Here is a 23,483-nt window from a genome sequence, read left to right as displayed (position 1 = left end):
TACTTCAGGAAAAGCAGCAGACAACTTACTTTGTGTTGCTCTCAGCAGAGTCCTCGTTCTTGATCTCCTTCTCCTCATCAGCACTTTCTCGTTGAAGTGGTGTCTTGTTGATCTCATCCATCCAGTCTGAAACATTTTTCAATGCGCACTCGACAGTGGAGACCAGGTTCTGGACGGCTTCAAGCTCTTCTGATGAGGGGTAAATTGTGGAGTGCTTAGCCATAACATGGCGGTCATCATTCCCAAATGATCGGATTGATCTCTGTTAGAAGAAGAAAGATTAAGAATATCACCCAACAAAGCATATAAAGGAGTACCCAGAACTGCTGTGGTATGACCTACTTGAATGGTAAGTTCAACCTGAAGGATACATTCTGTGATTGTGTAGCTGAAGCATGAACAAGCGACAACAATTACATGCAAAACGTTGGTAAAAAAAAAAAAAAAAAAAAGGATACCATGTAGGAAACAACATTTACATTTACCTATACGTAAAAGTGCACTATATACTGTGGGTATGAAAAACAAGATACATTATTGATGTTCTAGCAAAATACTTGCAAATACCAACATACCTATTTAACCCACTGGATATGTTGTACAAGTCGATTTTCTAGGCATTTTTGCTGGGCCTTTAACCCTTTGAGTAGTGGGTTCTAAAATGCACTGCCAGGTTTTTTTGTGTGTTCGGCATGCGCTTGATTATTAAGAGTACAGCGTACAATCATGCTGAAAGGTATATGTTTCTACTGCAGCTGTGGTAGAAGTGCCAGGCGCAGAATCCACTTAACATTTAAAGCAATACGCTTTATGTTGTTTGTTAACTATATCCATTATTTATTGCACAACATGCCAATTGATTCTAACAATTCATTCCAGGTCTGTGTGGTGGAAGAAAAGGTGGAGCTCTGTTGTTCCTGGGACACAAGAATTAGAAAGAAAATGCTACTACTACGACGACTACGACTACTACTACTACCACTACTACTACTACTACTACTACAGGCTGCAGCCATTCTTCCGTAATTGAAGAACCTCTTGTTGCAGTTCTGGCTGCATTTCTCCCCCACCCTCCTCATGCTCGGGCACCCTGTTCGTGGCTCCACCAGGAAGAGGGACCTCCTCGTGAATCTGCTCCTGGCTCTTGCTAAACTAGCCATTTACAAGACCAGGAAGCGTAAGATGATCGGGGAGGGTCTCTTTGACTGTGGGGCCATGTTCAGGGCCCTAGTCCGTTCAAGGGTTAAGTTAGAGCACGCCCACGCGGAGTCCGCTGGTGACATGATTTCTTTTGTCGACCAGTGGGCTCAGGGGGTGTGCTCTGTACCACCTTCCCTTTTGTACTTAATATTTAATTTACAGTCCATGTTAGAGGTGTTTTCTTTAACATTAGTTAAGGATCATTCTTGCTAGCATCCTCAAAGGTGCCAAGTAGAATTTTTTTTCAGCTGTCCTTTGACAGCTGGTGTATATCCCAATTAATGGGCCACTACTACTACTCTACTGCTAAAAGTTCAGTTAGTTGTGCTTAACAACATGCATTTATACAAACATACAAGGCTATACGAGAGGTTTACATTTGCAGCGTCTTTTGCGTTCTTTGTCTTGTGTTCTTGTCTGTGTGTGTGCGTGTGTGTGTGTGTGTATGTGGTTTGGTACGGTAGTTGACTCCCTTCCTATAAAATCTCACTAAAAATCTATTACAGTAAAATTATCTATTACATTTTTACAGTAACATCTTGGTAATTGTGTCCTTTTTTTCAGAACACTCTGTGGAACATTATAAAGTACTTCAGAAACCATACAAACTTTTCGCTTCTTTTTCCAACAATATTTCAGGGTTTTTTTTTGTTTGTTTTTTTGTATTTTTTATTATGTGTTCTGCTTAGAGATACATGTATAAAAACGTGTTTTTCTATGACCAGAGGGACCTTAAAATACTTTGTGAAAGTTTTGTTGAAAAATATTGATGTTTGGGCAAATTACAAGACATTGGATTCACCTGAGAGATTGTAATGTAATAATATGCGTTTATTCTCAGGGTCTTTATAAGCAATAATGGACACCACTCTCAATTTATTTCCTCAAAATAAATATTTATAAATAAAATAAATTATTCATTCCATTATTAATCAGTAATAAGAAAAAAACCTGCACCCGATACATTTAGCTCATGAAATAATATATGCTTATATCCACTTGTTTTTTGATATGTATAAATGTTGTAAAAACATATTTATTAAAAACACGAGACAGAATAAATGTTTGAATATAAGTCAAATACATCAGATTTACAGTGTTTCCCCTTTTTTTATTAGCACTAAACAAGTTCCTGTGATGTTTTGTTTCTGCTTTTGTCTCTGCGGGCTGTTGTAAACTGTCGCTGCCCTATATATAAAATAACACAGCAGGGTGGGGTGTTAAAATCCTCCCTGCAGAAAACATGTGCGTAAGCACATTTATGTGTAGTTTAATTGTTTTATTGTTAATTACCCCATGCACCTGGTAGTTATTGTAAATTAGAACCAGGTGCAGGGTATTTAAGAGTGCAGTCAATCTGCACAGGGCTGCTGTGTGAAGAGCCCGCTTGCAAGTGCGTGCAGGCGAACAAAGAAAAGGTAGCGTGTTAGTTATTAGTCAAAAAAGAGCTAGGTGTTTATTTTGTGTTTTATTTGTTTGTTTATTAAAAATAGCGCGTCAGCGCAGTTAAATCAATTTCTTGTGTCTGGGTCAGTGTTTTAAAAGGGGCAAGGAACGACCGTGAGTGCTGGCTCGTTTATAAAATAAATATATATATATATATATATATATATATATATATATATATATATATATATATATATATATTCATTCATTCATCTCACATATTACACACAGCTATTTTTCATTTGCAAAATGTTTAAACTGTTGTGTAAATTCTGGTGAGACGGTAAATAAGTGCAAGGCATTTTTGTCATGTGTAGCGAATATGAACATCTGATTTTTGTTTCTGAATACATGTCAAAAAATATTTGTTGGAATATTTGGATATTTGTCCCAGCACTAGTATATGATAGTATAACAGTTATACTTTTAATATGTCACATACATTTTAAAAGGTTTGTAATGATACTCTGTTAAATGTTCACACTGTTCTATTATTAAAAGTACTTTTCATATGTTAAAATTTGTAAGTCTTATTCTTACGTTATATAATATTTATTATATTGCTTAAAAATGTGCAGAGTAAAATACTTCTGGCCCACCTACTCCTAATTTTTTTTCCCCCAATCTGGCCCCCTTAAAAAAAGTAATTGCCCTATACCAATAAAAATCAGTTAACACCAAGGTTTTCATGAAGCAGCAACAGAGGCTAAAAAGTAGGCTAGCCTATAGCATACAGAGAAGTGTTTGCTTTAAAAACAGACATGTATATTAGGATTAAGACAATACTGAAAACTGCCTAGATGTCAGCCTAATTCTGTTTCAGGTCATCTAACAATTTGTGCAGCTTAAAGTCCCTGATGACTTTATAGATGCAAACTGCAAAAATCTATAACTAGTGCGTGCTGGTTGCCTTGGCCCTGGCACTCTCAATATGCATGGAAGATGCTTGCAGAGGCAATCAATCTAAACTCAATGACAAGCTGTCCTTTTCCTGCAGTGTCCTTGCACCCTGACTCAAAATCATACAAATGCAGTTATACCATCCGCTCACAGGAAGCACGAATAAAAAAGCTCATCTCAGCTAAAGTTTAAATTCAATAGGACAATAACACTCGTTCACCTCTTACATGCATTATTTATTTATTTTTAAAGCTACTTCCTCAATTGGCAGAATACACGGAGAGCTACTAGGTAACTGACAATGTATTGTTTTTACCTCCTTGGTGTCATTCGAACAAAGCAAAGTCAAACCAACCCAGAGGCTCCTGTGCACCATGAAAGACGAGTTAAATAAACCATTACCTTGCTGGCTTTTCTTCTGTGTCAATGATCACAGTGGTACAATAATTGAAGATCACTGACCAAAGATGCACTTTAAACTTGAATGCAAAGGAAGCTAGAACTCAAACAGCCAGGGGAGACATGCTTTGCAGCATATGCTTTTAAACCTTACCATCTTCCCCAAAGCAAGGTTACTGTGGAACAAATGCGTTTCAAATTGTCACTCAATCAGATAAGTTACCACAATTCCAGTGCCTTGTTTGATTGGAGCAGTATTAGAGTATAAACCAATTTTAGTATTTCTTTAATAAAAAAAAAAAAGTTGTATTCCACATATGCCCTTGTGTGTCTACAGTACTTATTACACCTATGGGATAGTGCACTGAAATTTTTACATTAAAAACTGAAAGCCCTGTTTAAAGCTCTGAATGTAGTCTCATGTTTAATTAAAAATAAGACAAGGTCACATTACTGTATGTAACAATGCAGATAACCGAACTATGCCAGTGTGTTGTTGTGCACCGAAACAGGGGTCACTCCATCAACAATCGTATTGCTAGCAAAATAAAATTACAGTGTACATAAAAAAAAAATAAAAAGCCCTTAGCCGTCACCTTTTTAGTTATTGACCATCATCTGCTTTTTTCTTGGCTCTGACTAGTCCGGTACCAGAGTCCTGACCTGAACACCCCCCTACCCATTCAGTCCTGGGTCTCTGCCAATCGAGCTAGATCAGCGGTGGCCAATATGTGGATTGCGATCCACGGGTGGGTCGCAAAAGATTTTCGGTGGATCTCGGGACAAATCAGAACAAGCACTAGCATATGAGCATACAACAGTTTTTGTTTGGCTGATGGGCAGAGCCTTGTGTGTCGTCCAGTAGCACAGATGAAAATATGCCAACAGTTTCTGCATATGAGACTAACAAAATGCTTGTGCGAACGTACATTTTAATTTAGGCGCATGTATGCGACTAGAAATTCCTAAAGTTTGACTATAAACAATAAACGTGATTTATTTTTTCAGCTGAAAAGCTGAAAAAAAAAAACACCTCACAGTCGGATCTAAACTCATAGCTCAATCGTAATGTATACTGGGAATGTAGTTTATTGGTGTCCACTGCCCACTGTTAATCACACATTAAAAACTACAACTCCCATACCCCGCCAATTTCACTGATTTATCAGTGCGATGGCTACTAGTTTCCAGGCAGTTTGTCAAACCAAGATGAGGAAAATAACAAATTCATATATGTCGGCGTCTTTACAAGAAATGAGCAATGCAGGTATGTCAGAAAATGAAAGCGAACAGGGAACTTGGAGTTAGTTACAGCATATTCACTGTTGTAAAATACAAGTTCAACCAATAGTGGCTAAAAGATTTCCCCTGGCTTAAGTTTGACAATGTTAAAAAAATCCATGTTTTGCATGTTTTATCAGAATGCAGGGGAACTGATGGCAGGCAAGACTGCATTTAACAGGGAGCCAGAAGTTCAAACATGACAATTATTAAAAATATTAAAACACAGTGCTTCAAAACAGCACGCAATGTGCGGAGATGCAGACCATCCCGCCACCATAAACAGGCAAGCAGCACATTCTGAGGAACATGCGACCAGGCAGCTACAAAAAAAAAAAAAAAAAAAAAAAAGTTGCCATTTTAATTTAGTTGATGCAAAAGTATTGAACTGCACAAGTGTTATGTAAGAAAGGAAGGAAAAAAAAAGATCTGTAGATATTTCAACAATACATTTCAGCAAAAATTGTATTATTATTTGTGTGCGTGTGCGTGTCTTTTTTTTTTTTTTAAACTTAGGCGCGCATGTGCTTAAAAAAGTTAGCGTAAAGCGTTTGTTACGTTTTTGTTGTTGTGGTTGTTTTGTTTTATCATTGCTATTAGTATTGAACACTATTATATTAAATCCCGCTAATAATTGTTGGTCATAGCTTACTGGTGGATCGTGGAGCCCGTTGAGAGCCACCAAAATGGATCGCAGTGTTTGGTGTACTGGCCACCACCAAGCTAGATTGTGTGCTGGTTTTGTGGACTAATGTCAGCTACATGTAGGTGGAGACCACCAAACTCGTTTCACCTGTGACCAAAGCTGGGTTAGAGCCCAGGCCTCCAGAGGTACAAAGCAAGACAAGCTTCCATAGTGAATTCTCTCATCTGCTCTGTAATCTCAAAACTGCAAAGAGACAGAGGCCAATTGTTTCAAGCCTGCACTTGACTGCTGAAAGTCAGCACACACGCACTTCAAAAGCAGTTTGTTTAGAGTGCTCCTGTCACTTTTAATTTGATATCAAAAGCTCAGATCCTGAGGTTCAGCAGACGCTTAAGACTTCAGACATACAGTACAGAACTGAGTCCACATGGCTGTCGACTTTATTAATGGCCAATATAGGCTTGTGTCCATTTGTGCCGGACTGAGTGACGCCATAAAAAGAAAAGTACTGCAGCTATGCAGAGGTTATAAACCACATTCAAAGACAGTGGAGATTAATATGTTTACGGAAAAAGCCGATTTGAAATGCAATAAGGGAAACAAAAACAATTTCATTCAGGAATCCAACAGAGTGAAGTGAATCTTATTTTACCATTTTTCATTAGAACAACCGAAACGAAGGACACTCATACAATTACTGAAATCCCCAATATGCATTACAACAATGCTCTTTATAAAGACATCTACATTTTTTTTAAGTTATTTTTTTCCCCTAAACCATTGGGCAGGTATACTGTACTTTCTTTTTGTTTCTCAGGAGGGTGACTTGCATACAATCCTGCAAAATAATGAACCTCTGACCCACATTTCCACCACTATTGTTACTGTTTTAATTCCACACTGAGGTTTATTTGTTAATTTCCTAAATGGCTTCTATTTTAACGATAGTCACTGGCTGTTCAGCTGGACAGCTGAAGCTTTGGCAAAGCAGATGCGAGTACACCATTTACCTTACTGGGACTGCATTCAAATCATTACTATCCACTGGCAATGTTTAATAATATTCCGGAATTCATTTTCTGATTTAAATATATAGTAGTAGTACAAAAACGTCACACGTATCTTTAAACAAAAACTAAATAATAAAATACACTTTCCTGTTTCTTACAAAAGACCTTTTATATTCCCATTGTTTTAGGTTGGTAATGTGCAGCAAAGCAGACAAAAATGCCTTTATAAGCGCAAATCAGCAAGTCTTACAATATAATGAATCCTGGTTCAGAATTCAGTGACAAGAAACATCTATCCATCCCTTTAAACTTCCATCTGCAGCCCAAAGACATCCATCAGAATGTCCTTATTCTCTCTCAGAAATGCTAATGATTGTACCTTTAAAAAGAAGCTGGCAGCGGCAGCAACAGTGGTACAGTTAAAAATGTTCGTTATGTGATCTGAGCCCAAGGTCACCCAGCAGTTTATGACAGCACGTTAGCGCTGCTTTCATTAGAGAATGTTATTTATGAACATCCTCTTCTTTGCCTTTAATAATTCATGTGCTGCAGACTCAGGAGGCTCCATTCTGTGGTTTTAAGGTGAAGGCAATAAATCAAAATCTGCTTTGTCTTTATTACTGTTGTGATGCCCACCACAGTTAATCAACCTATACTGTACAATGAATTGGTTCTCTTAATTCTTACTATTCTTTCTTTCTTACTCATCATTTCAATTTCTGCACTCTACAAGGTAATCTGACAAGGTCATACACAAAGGCAGAGCAGGGAGTGTACCATGGTTACTGCTGGCTATTTCAGCTTCCCCTTCTCCTCCTTTATGGGTCTTGCTCAGTCGTCTTCACAAGGCACTGTTTTCCTCATAAGCTCCTCCGAAATCCCTGGACAACTCGGGTATCAAAATAGCAAAGGAGTCTTGGCAAGAGGTTTCCTGTATCACACCTGAGGGAAAAAAAAAGGAAAAACAATGAAATACTTAAACAACAGCTATAAGAAACACACAATTACTGCTCAGGACTCAAAGCAGTTAATACAGGACTATCCACAATATTCTAGTGAAATATGTTTTTAAAAATCTGTTTAAATGGCACTGACTACTGGAAGCACTGGGAGCTATAGTAAAAAAAAGTCTATTCTAACGTCTTAGAAACTGTCACATCGTTAAAGGCTAAACAGAAAGCAGGGATCCCTGGGGAAATCTGCTTTCTCAAACACATCTAACTGAACTCCTTACTTCACATTACCGGTCCTTTGAACAAGTTAGCAATGCCAACCAGAAATATACTTATTTACCCAAGGTATTCTTAGTTAGTTTGTTTTAAAAACCCCATTTCTGTATTCATGATGGACTATAGATGATATAACTAAAACACATGTGTAGCGGTCAGGCGTGCACACAGAGCTGTACGTAACCTTGTACATAATGTATATTTTTTAAAATGTAAATACATGTTGGCTTCTTTTCAAACTCTGTCTACATAGTGAATGGAAGTGCAGCAGGAAGCAGGAATATGTACAGAATAATTTCATTAGCTGCAAGATTTTCATAATATAATTTGCTGGGAGAAATCAATTTCGGTAAACTGGATTATTACCCTAGAAATGGTTTAGTCGGCTGAGCACATCATGCAAGATGAAAGAGGCAATTGTGCAAGGGTGCACCAAAGCAATACTGAGCTCCGATTTACTCATCCAATACACTGTATCTAATAGCCTATATTACAGCATGACACTAGTAGAGATATTTTTCTCTATCAACTGAACTCATTTAAACAAGTGCTGGCAGAAATCCTGTGTAACAGTGTGTATAAAGCACGAAGAAAGTAGGAGCTGTTCATTTTAAACAGCATTTTATTTTTCTATTTTTTTTTTTTTACACTTAGGAAGCATTTGAAATAAATGCAAGTGGTATTCAAGAGTATCAATACTCTGTAGCAGTTATGAAATGAATATGCTGAAAGTGAAAAAAGCTGATTTGAAATGCAATAAGAGAAACAAAAACAATTTCATTCAGGAATCCAACAGGGAAGTGAATCTTATTTTACCATTTTTCATTAAAACAACCGAAATGAAGGACACTTTCATACAATTACTGAAATCTCCAATGTGTATTACAACAATACATTTTATAAAGACCTCTGCATTTTATATAGAATGTGCTACATGTTGTGCATTCTGAAAGTGACTCCGAATTTAAGACATAAATACTTTCCTTATCAAAAAAACAATTCACTGCCCATAAAGGAAACCCCATTCTCTTGTGTGCAGTGAGTAGACCGACTCTGCATATTAATAAGCAGTGTGATTTACACCCCACAGGAACTTGACAAAGACTACCATGTGTTTACTTACAGCATGTTGGAAAACTCCAGATGTTTGTGAAGTACCTACCTGTAATGTGTTTTATTTTTAACACAATTATGCTTACTTAAAACAACTAGCACTGAAAGCTCAAACACTGATGCACAGTGGCGCAGAAATTCCCTGAAGCCAAAGACATGAACAGTACAGTGCATACAGAGTACATTTCATATATTTAATATACTGTATTTATTCAGTCTATTCCATATACACTTTAGTGTTGTATGCACTTTATTTAAACCTTAATGGAGTTACCAACAAAACTTGCACCCCTAATCCTGTGAATCTTGCACTGTGTTCAGGGTTATACAGCGGCCTCACTACCTGGATGTAGTGTTGGGGTGTATTGTACTGATGGGTATCAGACTTTACTGAATGAATAATGCTTGGTTAAATCGTTCATATACTGGAGCAGTTCTTCAAAGTGAATGTTACAGATTCAATAGTTCTGCCCTCATAGTTTTTTTCAGACAGTTTCCTTAAGCATGCATTTAAACTTAGACAATGCTTACAAATCAGTCATATCCCTGAAGCAACAATTAATAAACAATCACCAGCTATCATTTTAAATAGGGTGGTTTAATTCAACTTAAATGTAAAATGTTACAGTTGAAAATAACCAATGACTAGTTTATTGCAGATAATTTAATGTTGAACCAAATAACAAATGTATTCATTTATCATTATGTGCAAAAGCATATTGATTAATAATTATTTTCAGATATCTTAAAACTCTCCATTTGCGGTATTCCTCTACTAAATAAATATTGTTTACATTTACAGCAAACTAACAGCTCCCTGCAGGATAATACTCAAACCCATACGACTGACTACATCCAGTGCACACACAGTGTACTCGTAGCTGTATAAAACAGGCTTTTTGTAACATTAGGCTAATTAAATCCAAAAGGTCTACAGGATGCTATGAGTCTATGACAGGTTTGGGGAAGATTCAAGGCAGTTGACATGTACACCTGTAGAAGGATGGCACATACAGTAACTGCAACGCATGTGAAATAAATTCAAATATCTTCCATTAGAATGTGAATAAATACATTTGATATATTCAACAAGAAAACCCTGTCTGCATGCATAGTCAACACCCTAAAATATGCAATGTGAATTTGAAAGGGATATTCACAAAACCACAAAAGACCAAACTTTTAGTGTTTCAAAATACTTCTTAAAGCAGCATTTCACAGTGAGATACGAGATGCTTAAGAGTCTTCCTGACAAGTTCCCACTTGATCTCCAGAAAGTGGCAACTGCTTTTATTTCTCACTCATGCTTGTATTTTAGGGTTACTGACACCCCTGGTTTGATGGTCCTTTCTCTACTGGCACACACGGTTTACATGTCCATGCCGAATGCCCCTTTGGAAGGAGTGGTTAATTCAGGGATCAGTACCCACATGGCTGTGCTGGTCTGAACAGATGGACGGCTTATTCTCCTGAGCCGTGTTTCACCTGCTGAATGCACTGAAATCCATCATCAAAATTAAAAAAGTATGTAAACAACATCGAATTCCAGTGCCACTTTATCATCGGCTGTCAACATAGCTTGAACAACATAAACTAATTAACAGAACTAGAAGCTCTCACTCTATTATTATAGAAGATCAATTAATATATCCAGTGCAGTCTATGTATATGATTTACATTAATCATTTTTAAATATGAAATTACTGTATGAAAGTCATTAGAAACTAACGAATAAACTTAACTAAAAAGCGCATTACCATACATGTTTTTCTTGTTTGATGCACACTAATTTATTGCTGAAATTCCCAATTGATTATCTACTAGATCAAGACATGGCACAATAGTGAGCCCTGTTCTTGACTGCCTGAAGGATGCTGTCTGAATAGAAACCTGAATATAAAAGATTTCCAAGAGATATCATTTAAACAGGATATCACAGTAGTTCAGGTCTATGCTGAGACAGCCACCAAACAAACAACTGAAGTCAGTCTTTTACATCAGACAGCTCCAACCATGCAACCGAATGTTACTGTCCCAGTAAACAAATACTGCAGTGTACAGGTTTGTTTATCCAAACGTGCCGTGTTATCAGGAGAGCAGGACTTGAAATGCCAATGAACAGGAACAGCTGAGCAATTCTGTATCATTTGTTAATGTAATTCTATATGGTTCCATGTGCTGTACGTATTTACCCCAGTATAGCCCAGCTAGGAAGCTGTGTAACATCTTTAATTAGCAGGACAGGTTCACCTTGTGCATTTCCATTCAGCACACATGAAGATGCAAAAGCCTGTGATGCTGTTTCAATCTAAAATCAGGCAATGCAGTGCATCCCTTCCATGGGTCACGTGACCTACAAGTTCCTTTCTCTGTTCCTGTAAAGGAACTTTCACTGCAATGTCATGTTAATGGATAAGAAACAGTCAAAATTAACGCATCAGGTCTATACAGTAGCTTAATTCTTTTGTGAGAACTTCCCCCATTTTAGGACTATCCTTTCCAAACATATTAGGCTACATACAAAAATACATAATTGTTTTTTATAATCCAATAAACCTTAACTATGACATGCTGATTAATGAACAACTGATAAAGCCAACTGTTTTTAATATTTGTAGATACATGACTGATAAGAGTAGTCTTATCTGGAACCACATGTATATTTGTTTCTCATGCATCTAAACTAACCTTACATTTTTTTGACAAGCTGGTAGATTAAAACAAGAGGCTGTAAAAGTTGTGCCTGTAACCATTTCTAGAAAGAAAAGAGGAAGCAGCTGCTACTGGCACATGAGTGACATTTCACTGAACTGCTGTGAAGGTAATAAACGCAACAGGACACCTTGCAATGAGTAAGAACATATTTGAAATACAAACACTACCATGCAACAGGGTGACATTAAAGGGAATGAATAGAGCAATTTACGTGGCTATTCTCCATTAATCTGTAGATTAGTTTTAATCAAATAATCTAAATTATTTTTCCAAATGGCAGGGTTTTAAGGAGTAATCGTTGTTAATGTAATGTACAGTCCATCCTCGTTATAAGCAGCCCGTCTCTAATTGCACCCTCTTTACGCTAGGACAATGGTTGGCTATTTCCAAACGGCTTGTTTTAACACATCATAACAAAAACATTCAGAGACTATAATCTCATGGTCTTTGCTTGGGTCTTCTGTATAACAGTGATTGCTATGGCTGTATCTTTGGTGTATATTTACAGTAGTAACTGGATCTGTCTAGTTACACCCTGTACATTTCAATACATAAAAGGGTGTGTGCGTGCATCAAAAATGTAAGTATAAGAAGTTAACAATATGTTGTGATCTACATCTATAATCATTCAGACTGAAGCACCACGCCTGATGGTCCTATAACTTGCTGGCCATCTTAGGCTCAGGGTTACTATGTTAGAGTGTTGCAGTACTTATCTTCAGCACCACCTGAAACTGACAGTTTAATTCATTTGCAGCCTCGTCAGATATCAAACAGCATGGTAACCTTTTTCAGGATAAGGTTCAAACATTCCTTTTTGATGCATGGAGCCACTAACACAGCAGCCCTCCATCCAATTAAGCATGCTGCGCTTCTTATAAATGTATGTGTCAGTAAGTAAAATGGAGAGACTTTAGGAGAGACTATATGTCCTTAGATCACAAGATAAGCAATCCATTAATTAGCTAAGCACTGGAGAGACAGTCAGGGACAGGCTACTTAGTATCAAGGCTAGCAACAGAGAGAGGGGAAAAAGGTCATTCCAAAGAAACCATATTAAAACTGCAGCTTTTCATGCGGTGCGAACTGAACTGTAATTGGAAAACAGCAGCTTGTGATTATATTTTAGCAACGGCGGATTTTAGATTTAAAAAATATATGTCAGTGCTTGGAGCAGACAGATAAACATAGGCACTAGGAGGTTGTTAGAGACATGAGATGAAGCAGATTCACGGTTTCAGTGTGTAGAAATGGAAAACAAAATTGGGAATAACTGAGACCACAGCTTTGGAAACTTTGCTTTATAGGTACCAGGTGTTTAGAATATCATGACCAAACTAACAAGTATGTCAGTAACATATATTTCCAATAGTATAGATCAAGAAATGCCAATGAATAATTTGATTGTAAATTAGATAAGTGACATTTAAGATCTTGATGTCATTATGTAAGCAAACAAGTGGTTTGTATTATGGTATATTATAATGATCGATTTACAGTATGTGAAATAAGTTGTGTTCTTAAGATACTTGTACTGTATGTACACACACACACACACACACACACACGACTGTATGGACAGACAGACATCACCAGGTATATCCAAAATGTGATACTCTCAATAACTTATGCTAAGCAGTTTTCCAGGTATATGAAAAGCTGTGTAACATACAGTACATACAATCGCCTCCACATATACTACACTATATCTACGACTGCACCCCATGCTGGGGATAATAACCTACTCTCAATGGGATAAATGCCAATGTGGACATACTGCACACTACATGCGCTTCAATGATATTCAGATGCAGACGTTTTTATTTAGTACACTGTACTTGAATTAGGGGTGTTATTCATTTAGAGTTTAAACATTTAAAAGTTTGCAAAATGTCAAAAACGCATTTCATTTTGCTTAAAATCGTTAAACGTCAAATGTGCAGGTCAAATATTAAGAACAAGAGGGTGTCTGCAAACAACGGCTTCAAGGGGTTGTTTTTTTTTCGTTGTCTACTTCCTCCCTTTGTCACGTGGCATCATTGTCCCTGGATATTCACCTCCCAATGGCCAGCATGCTTTTGCTCACGTGACTATCAAGGTCATTTTCGGGAGCGCGAATTGAGCAAAGCCTTGTCTGGGCATATTGTGATTACAGTGGCAGTACATGAACAATGTTAAAGCACATGAAAATAAAGCATCCTGTACATACGATGTCTGTTTCTACTACTGGTGCTGGATCTAGCACGGATTGGGGCCCAGACAAACAACAATGCAAGTGTATTGCTGGTAGTGCTAGGAAATGTGATAAAACTCAGGCTGAAAACAAAGCACATTGATTTATTGGAGATGATCTCAACTGACCTGCAACCAATTTCAATTGTGGAGGATACTGGATTCAACAAGTTCATGTATTTTGTTGAGCCAGATTACAGAATGACCATTTTATTTTTTATTTTTTGCACCCTATATCGAGGGAGATGTCGGTTTGGTTTGCAACTGCTATTCTGGGAGTGAGACTCGAGCGATGTTTAATACGTGTTAGTTTTTTGTTTTTTTCTTTTTAAAGAGAGAAGAAGATTGCTTATGTTATGTTTATTTTTTGGTCTTTTTTTCCTACTGCTGCCAGTCAGACAAGTACAAACTATTGCTATTAGTAAATTGTTAGAATAATTAGACTGCATAACATTTCTGTAATAATGCAATTAATACTCACCCAGTATCAAAACAGACCATTATATACGTTATATGTTATTTATATATAGGGCTTAGTTTTTGGGGTTTTTTTTTGCTTTCTGTCAAACAACTTAATGGGCTTTTAAATAGGTCAAGCCTTAATTTTTCATTTACAAGCAGAATGTACAAACCAGATCGGGACATGTTGACAAGTGACTAATCTTTAATAAAGCTACAATGAAAAATAAAGTATTTTGCTGGACACATTATTACAATCTGTATTTATTTTAATAAAGATGAGTCGCATCTGCATTTAAATGAAAGACTAAGAATTAAAAGCACATTTAAAAAATACATTTTAATATTAATGCATTTCTCAGCTATGATTGAGACACACGAATGGCTTAACAGGTCCATCAACTGCATTTTTTAAGGAGGGTAGAAAAGCTGAGGTAAAACGCCGAAAATCAGAAAACCTATTTATAGGCATATATATTCATCGAGTAATTTATAGAAACCTACTTATTTAAAAACCTCTCAATGTTTAACTATATATTTTAAAACTATAAACCTTTTAAAAATTTAATAAATTAAAATGGAATGAAGAACTTGAATCCTTCTCAGAGGCCAGAGCAGACACTGACCAGACTGATGAAAGCATGGAAATTCCTTTTGCCTGGTATTTTAGCCATTTTGCTGATTTTATCTGACATATACATCAACTTCAATAGCATTGTCCCAAATCCCAACTTGGAAACTGCATCAGGAGCAAGCCTAAAATAAATGTTCTGTTTATGTAAAGCTGTTCAACAGACAGGAATGGAAAACAGCCTAGTCTTCTTACTTACACTAATTTGTCCAGTTGCATATTTTAAATAGGAGCTCTGGAAAATGAACTGTATAAATACCAGCCACAGCAAGAGGGTCACAGTTCTTTAGATCATCTTTCCTATGATTTTAACAGCAATCATCTCAAGCAGAGCTCAATCCACACTAACCCTCTTCCCATCTCACTCCAGATTAAATCAGGGACTCGCAGGCGGATACACTACATTTGATTGTGTCTTTTTGGTCAATTACATCAGGTATCTATAAAACATAAAATCTGTTGTGAGAACACTGCTCTTTCCATTTGCTGACAGATTGCATTTCAGAAAATGGCTCAACAGGTCAAAGATGTGGCAGAGATGTCACACCGACCGGATCACATCAGCCCATTTTAAACAAAATGCACCTTTTCTTTATTTCGCTGTTTTATGTTTTAACAATGACACTTAACAGCAGCAGAAATGTACTATCCATGTCTAAATTAAGAACTGCTGAATTGCACAGAGGCCACAACTGAGCAGCCTTCCAACTTTAAGCCTCCAGTTCTGGATAATAGCAAGTCATCAATTCTTTAATCTAGCAGCATTCTACGATTTTGGACAGCTCTTAAAATAAACACAATGTAATGATTCAGCAGGAGCTCAGTACTTGGTATGTAAACTGACCACCCCTCCCCCTCTCCCTTTTGGATAGGCCCTTCCGGGTGCTGATGAGATGGGCGAGTGCAGACTTGCAGTCACACACAGCTCAGCAAGAACTACTTAAACAACATCACCATACTCTACACAGTCAGAAGGCAATAATAAAGCAACACAATGAAAAGGTACAGGGACAAAGCTGTCCCCTGAAAGCCTTTTCTGCTGTATGCCAACATCACCTGCTGTATGCCAATATTATATTAGGTATATACAACCATGTATACAAAAACAAATCAACAGTGGACACCAGTCTTATTTCTGACTGGATTCTCTTCTAAGCGCAAATGAAATGTAAAGGAAACCTATTCCGCTCTTTTAAAGCAATCCTGGTAGCTGGAAAGCTGCAAACATGGTCACCAGGCAGTCGCATTGGTTACAAATCCCCCCCTTGGGTGATTGCTTTACTAGTCACGTTTCAAGTCAATACAGCAAGACCCAAACACAGTGACAAGCTACATACTGCTCTCTTATATTAGTTGCTAGTAGCAGTTTTCATCTTTTTTAACCTACTGCATACTGCCACGTGCCACTCCAGTCAATGGCTTCTCATGCAGTGATAGATGATGTTCTATTCTTCTGTATCTCTGAAACCTTGCTGTAACAACCACCTTTGGGTAATTGGTAGAGATATCTCGACTTTTACTTCCTTTCCAAGTAGCTGTCTAGCACAGTTTTTCCCATTACAGTATCCACCACTTACACCGTACAGGGTTATTTCAGGCAGCCGTTTATATCGGACAAATAGCGTTTGTTTGCCATTCCCATTGATTTCAATAACAGGCATCGTTTATACCGTGTTAAGCACGTCGTATATTTCAGGCAAACTCAGCTGTTTGGATCTCGTTATGTACCATTCACATAGATTTAAATAACAAATGCACTGCTTATTACTGTAGTAATCGCTCTTACTAATCCACCAATCAGCTGTTTTCACCTCGTTACCTTATCATTCACAGATTTCAATACAAAAGGCAGCACTTTACTGGAGTAAAAGGTTGACAGATCAATCAATCAATCAATTAATCAATCAATCAGCTGTTTGCACCTCGTTACTGAGTTCTTACCCCTGTATTGTACCTTGGCTATTTAATCCCAGTACGCAATGTCGGGTTTACAGGTTTAAAAAAATAGTACTGACTGCAACTGTAAGCAAGCATGGCTGGAAAGAGAAAAGGAAAGAATTTCAGTCCTGCTTTGCTGTAATATGGATGGCAGTGAAAAATGTGATTGACAAATTGAAAACCCCACGTTGTTTTAGGAGGAGTTCCCCACCTGCCTGTGGTTTACCAGCAAACAGAACCGCCTGGATGACTGGGGAATTTGTTTCTGAATGGCTACATATGTGCATGCTGTGCTTTTAACACTGCGGCGTGCTATGAAGCAGCATCCGGATATAGAGCCGAATTGTGATTTTTTTTTAGAAAACGCTGACAAAGTTTGCTGTTCATACTTTTCAAAAATCTGTTGGATAACACAATGGAGACCGCTGAATTCAAATCAAAAGCCAAGAACAAACTGAAAAAGTTACCTGTCTGGAGTCTGAACAAGTCTGTCTGGAGTCTGGAGTCTGGGGGACATTTTGAATGTCAGGTTATTGTGTTGGAGTTTATACCGTCCATCACTTACTTATGTTAACACAAAAACATGCCTGTTCTAAGCGGTGGCGACTGTACCACAATAGCTTCAAAGCAGCTGGATGGATTTCCTTGAATTGTTAGTGAGCGATTAGCCTCTATATAAAAAGATGAGACTGTTTGTTGAGGGTCAATTTTTTTTTTTTAACCAGCTAAATATTACAAGTTTCAACCGCACTTGCAAAAATAGATTTGCAAAAACAAAGTACATATTGTGCAAGCGTTGTGTAAGTAACAAAGACACCACCACAGGCATTCCCCCAAAGACAACACTACAGGCACTCCCCAATCTGAAATTCCTACTCAGATGTATGCTTTTAATAATAAATTTGTGATTAGAAATTCTAAAGATCCCAGCTTGAGTTCCCTTGTAATGACGGCACACCGCAGTTTCTACAGCTGTTGCTAGTCAGTCATGAAACAATTTCCGGATGCATGGCACTGGCGGACTTTAAATTTGTAAACAAAATAAAATAATGTATATAACAAGTGCTAAAAGAAGGAAGCCAAACTTGGGTAGCATTGAAATTAGAAAGCCAATGTAACTTTGATGAATATAAACACATACTGAATGATAAGCAGAACAACGCAATGAATAAGAACAAGCAAGATACTTGGAAAGGAGTTATTTTATTCTGAATACAGCACAAATGATTATTTGGTACTCTGTTTTGTACTGTTCTGCAGCTTTGATTGGAAGAGATATACGCTGTGACGTTGCTGCTGAACTGCATCTTGGTACAAGTTTCATTGAGTTCTGTATTAACCCTTTCCTGCCTAAACAGAATAACCATATACAGGCATGAATATGACCACTGGGTGTCTTAGCGCTTGCAGTTTGGCAACCTTAAACCAGCAATGAAAACCCAATATATCCACAGAAAGGCCTTACCAATGATAATGTATTTTTCTTTGTATTAAAAAAAAGAAATGATATAAGCTGCAAAAAAATCATAATAAAATGTAAAACCCATCTTAAAAGTAAAGCCCTTTTTTTTTAAAGGATTAAAGACTTTATTAATACATTAATGGACGTGTTCCACAGTTTAATGCATTACTACAATTAAAAAATTTCCCCCCCCCAAGAAAGTATTATGTCCCATAAGTGCAAAACTGGGTATTTTATTATTGATTCTAGCATTTCAGCTTAGGTTTGCATTTTTGGTCTACGTTTCTCACCTGCTAATCAATAGAAAAATAATCACCAGCTCTCTTCATATTCAAGCGCTTCTAAAAGGCTGCATAGTCATCACAACTGTACGTTAGCTTTTTTTTATGCAATTATTATCAAGCCATTCACCAACATTGTAAAGGCATTTGGGTATCGACCAGATACTGTAGGAGCATACACTGCAAACTTCAATATACAGTACTGGTTAACTTCACTTTTAAATTCATTCCAATAGGTTCTGTTTATATTCAACATTTCATATTCAGACAATGAAGTTCCAAGTAAAAGGGTGATCGTTATTTTATTTAGGAGAGTAAAGTCAGTGGGGATTTAGAATATTGAAACTGCATTAAGCAAAAACAATTATGAGTTACAACATGAAAACCACCTTCACATTTCGCATTGGGACACCATAGCTAATAATACAGCACTAGGGAAGTATAGCTCAACACAATGCACCTTAGCTGCACTGTACATTATAAGGAGCTAAAATTGAACACTTCCATCACAACATTCCTACAGCATGTAAATACAGTAAATTAAACAAGGGTAGGATCTGTAAATTTGTTTATCTGGGGGATATAGGCCTATACATCTCTGTTGTATTCAGCCATTGACCAATGAAGCACAGCACTGCACCAGTCTGCCCAACTGAAGAAATATTTTGTAGATTTGAAACATACAATAAAAATAGGGTTCTTCTTTTTTTTTTAAATTATTTTACAGATAAATTCCCACTTTTTTTTTTTTTTTTTTTTTTTTTTTTTTTTTTTAAATCACTGATTTTAACTTGCTTAATCTTGGTCCTCCAGATGCAGTCACTTAAAACCACTAGCAGTGCAATTCATTTTGATGCGTAGTGTGTAGACAATGCACTTGTCAGGTTTGCTCAGTCATGGCAGGTTTAGTTTAGTATACATAACCTTCAACCATTTACAGTCAACGGGAAATTTATATGTAAAAAAAAAAAAAGCTGTATTTATTGACTGTCTGCAAGTATGTTGTGGCTAAAACATTATTCACACCGTATCATGGTTATATATTCTATTTATGTATTTATTTTATAAGATGCTTTAGGTGAACATATTTAAGTTATGCGGCTGGTTTGTGTTTGTTTAAAAATGACCTGCTCTCAAAGTGTTTTAGCCCCATGTACCAGTGTATTTTGCCAAGTTTTGGATTTTATTAGCGCAACACTGTAGAAATAACACTACTCGGTTTCAAAATAACATAATGTGAGATAGCAATACTAAGTGTGCTTAAATGTTGAACTTCATTGATACGCTTAAAATATAAAAGGCTATTGATCAATTGTTGAATTCACTTAAATAATGCTAGACACGTATGTTGCCTTTTATTTGTATTTTGACAAGGTACAGTACACACATTGTTGAGAATTATAAATAGAGATTCATTCCCCAAACATCACTGACCTGATTTTTTCCCCACCAAAATAAAAAATGGAAAGTGAAGAACCCTAAAAATACCAATTAATTCCAATACAGGAAAAAAATGGAGTAGAGCAGAGAAATATTATGAAACATAAGATGTTTTTCAGGCAGACAAAACAAAGACATGACTTCATCTAAAGCACTTTCTCTATGTACAGCTATGGCCAAAAGTTGTGCATCATCGTTTAATGGATTGAGACCATATAAAAAATAAACACTATATGAACATCATTTAAATATTAGTACAGTATTTCATGTTCGATTTCAAAATGTCACATTTTTCAAATGTCAGTTTTTGTTAAGTGTATGTCAAATTACAAAGCAGTACAACCATGATATATATCAACAGTATGTACAGAACAGTATAGTATAGAATAAGTAATCAGATGTTTAATCACATTTGTGAATCTCTAAACATATGCAAAATAAGACATACAGATAGAAGGATAGATGAATGGACATATCCCCAGAATAATACTTTAAACGTTAAAAAAATGTTTCATGAAACAGGATAAGTGGTTCTGCAGACGTACAGTATGCAAAAATGTAAGTTCAAACTAAACAAAAGAAGAGCAATGAAAAAGGGACCAGTAAAGTAGAAGAAAAAAACACTTCACAGCAAGAAGAGCTTTTTGGATTCACTTTACAAACAAATGTAGTATAATCTTGATGATATCTGTATCTGGATTAGTAGATTAGCCATTATTGACAGTACTGTTGCCACATTATGCATCGCTGCACTCTTCTGTACTTTAGCTTGTCTAAATATGGATTAGACAAACTTTAATAAGATTCGAAAGAACTGGAGCTGTACACCAATCTGCCAATTCCTATTTTCGTAACAAATACAATTAACTTTGGACCAGTAAGTCATCTTATTAAAGCAGAGATCATTTGCATGCAAAATTGCTACTTGCAGTTTCCATATACAACATCAACCTTGCAGAGCAGTTATGAAAGACCTTGCTACACCATCTGTTACAGTCCCGTGCCGTACATGACACGCAAGAAATGTATCAGCATGTTCTCTTTGCATCTTAGCACCGCTATAAGTGAGTATCCAGTATTAATGATACAGCCAGTCCCCTAAATATCCTCTACATAGAGTTCACTTAAAACCTGATGCAACCTTACTGCCCAGTGCCAAGACATTTAAGTAGTCAATTAACAAGGTCAATATGTTATTTTAAGAGTTTCATTACCAGAAATAACTCAAGTCAAATAGTGACTAGATCATTTGTCATTTGTATGTAACTGAATGAGTGGGTTTGTGTGCAGTCTTCCAGGAAATTTCTTTAAAAACTGACACCAGGATCAAACTGATCAAAAGAATAAAAAACAGTAAAGGAGGGTAGGATATAGGTGTGTGAAACTTTCATCATCCTACGAAGAAACCATATTACAGGTAATCTTCGTCGTCTTACCTCGTCTGATGAGCTCCACACAGAGTGAACCACACCAAAGCATTTAAAGACAAGAGGGTGGTTGGAAAAAGTTAGTAGAGGAAGACACAGAAATCAAGATACATTCAAGTTGTAGCGCTAATAAAGGTCTCAGAGGAGGCCCAGGTAGCATGGTGACAGTATTGTATTGGGTAGATTTTAGTTTTGCCCCTATATTAACCAGACTTTACCCTGTGGGTTTTGATGGATCCTGAAGATGGTTTCCTTCCAACAGAACTTAAGTGGTAGCCCCACCAAACACCCTAGCCACCCCATGGAGATTGCAGCAATGTGAACGTTGATGGAGAGTAGGTAGAACCCTTAAAACAGGTGGCTGAGGTATGATAATAGGGATCTCAGAAATCTAAACCTTAAGGCCCAGTGTGGGGCTAAGAACAAGACTGGCTCCCTCTCAGTTTACTATCCAAATATTGTTGGCCTATTGTCAGGGACAAGTATGCCTACAAATGTCAGTCAACAAAGAAATGGGTTGGATTTTGTGCCATGGCTGCTCCCCGCTGAAAACTGGAGCAATTAAAGTGGTAGCTGGTGTTCTCCTGTTGTGTGAAAAAAATGGCTACTCTTGTAAACTAGTAGCTGAATATGCCCTGTAGCGTAGCACGTGATGGATTTGTTACTCGTGGGGTACCCTCTGTGCCGAATATATCCCGGAAGCTACTGGTAAGTCCAGCAAGTAGGTTGTCTGGATTGTGATGTCCTTTGTCTTACTGATTGAAGTATGCCCTTGTTTTAAGTGGGCAAAGGGTTTTCAGCGCACAGCAGATTGCTGAAAGTTGTGATGATTTCAGTGAAGGTGATAGTTGTCACCTTGTGGTTCCTGTTGTAGCTCCCAAAGGCTTGATGCCATGGGAAACTGGGATGATAGTTAAAAGAAAAAAATGAGGACACCCCTATGCGTGTTGCCTGTAGTTTTGCTTCTCTTACCAAGGAGATTACTGCTGCTAGTGCCCAGAAACTGCTGAAATAACTGCTGTTGGCCTGGCCCCTATCTAGCAGGCTTGACAGCTGATGGTTTGTGACCATCCTCTCCTATGTGAAATACACTCTAGGATACACTCTTCCTGCAAGTGTATATAATTGGGATCCTAGAAATGCAGATAGTATGCTGTAGAGAGAGGTCATATTTCCCTGTAGACGAGTTTTCTTACTGTGCTCCAGGGTTTACCGTCGTCTTTTTTTTTGAGAGAGAGAGAGAGAGAGAGAGAGAGAGAGAGAGAGAGAGAGAGAGAGAGAGAGAGAGAGAGAGAGAGAGAGAGAGAGAGAGAGAGAGAGAGAGAGAGAGAGAGAGAGAGAGAGAGAGAGAGAGAGAGAGAGAGAGAGAGAGAGAGAGAGAGAGAGAGAGAGAGAGAGAGAGAGAGAGATATTGCTGCAGTCCTTATGTAAATGGAGATGGCTCTCCTACAGATCTATTGGAAACTGTCAGTCTCCTGGGAGGACTGCCTTGATGACAGTGGTGCTGGTGGTGCCATCCTGACAAATGTAGTGTTCAGACCCAAACTCTAATAAAACACAACAGATACCTGAAAGAACGAGAGCATGGCTTGGATCTTTTGTAAAACTCTCTAGCGTAACCAGTTCTCAGTGTGTGGATATATCCGTCGCTGGTGTTACACTGTTCTCAATGTT

The 23,483-nt window shown here is 37.3% G+C and overlaps 1 protein-coding gene across 6 annotated transcripts in view; it reads right to left on the bottom strand.

Annotated features, from left to right (window-relative positions):
• Window positions 1–23,483, bottom strand: part of LOC117396682 (spermatid perinuclear RNA-binding protein-like) — a 100,063-nt gene that overhangs the window by 29,383 nt on the left and 47,197 nt on the right. For all 6 annotated transcript variants that reach the window (XM_034909305.2, XM_034909308.2, XM_059005654.1 and 3 more), the window contains 2 exons: window positions 7,660–7,824; window positions 30–262 (listed from right to left, as the gene is read on the bottom strand). In XM_034909305.2, coding sequence (XP_034765196.1) covers window positions 30–262; window positions 7,660–7,662 — 236 coding nt within the window. In that variant the 5' untranslated portion in view covers window positions 7,663–7,824. The remainder of the gene's footprint in view (window positions 1–29; window positions 263–7,659; window positions 7,825–23,483) is intronic.

The sequence above is a fragment of the Acipenser ruthenus genome, chromosome 31, assembly GCF_902713425.1.
Source record: "Acipenser ruthenus chromosome 31, fAciRut3.2 maternal haplotype, whole genome shotgun sequence".
Classification (NCBI taxonomy): domain Eukaryota; kingdom Metazoa; phylum Chordata; class Actinopteri; order Acipenseriformes; family Acipenseridae; genus Acipenser; species Acipenser ruthenus.
The sequence above is the reverse complement of the archived record's forward strand: the minus strand, read 5'-3'. Positions and strand labels throughout refer to the sequence as shown.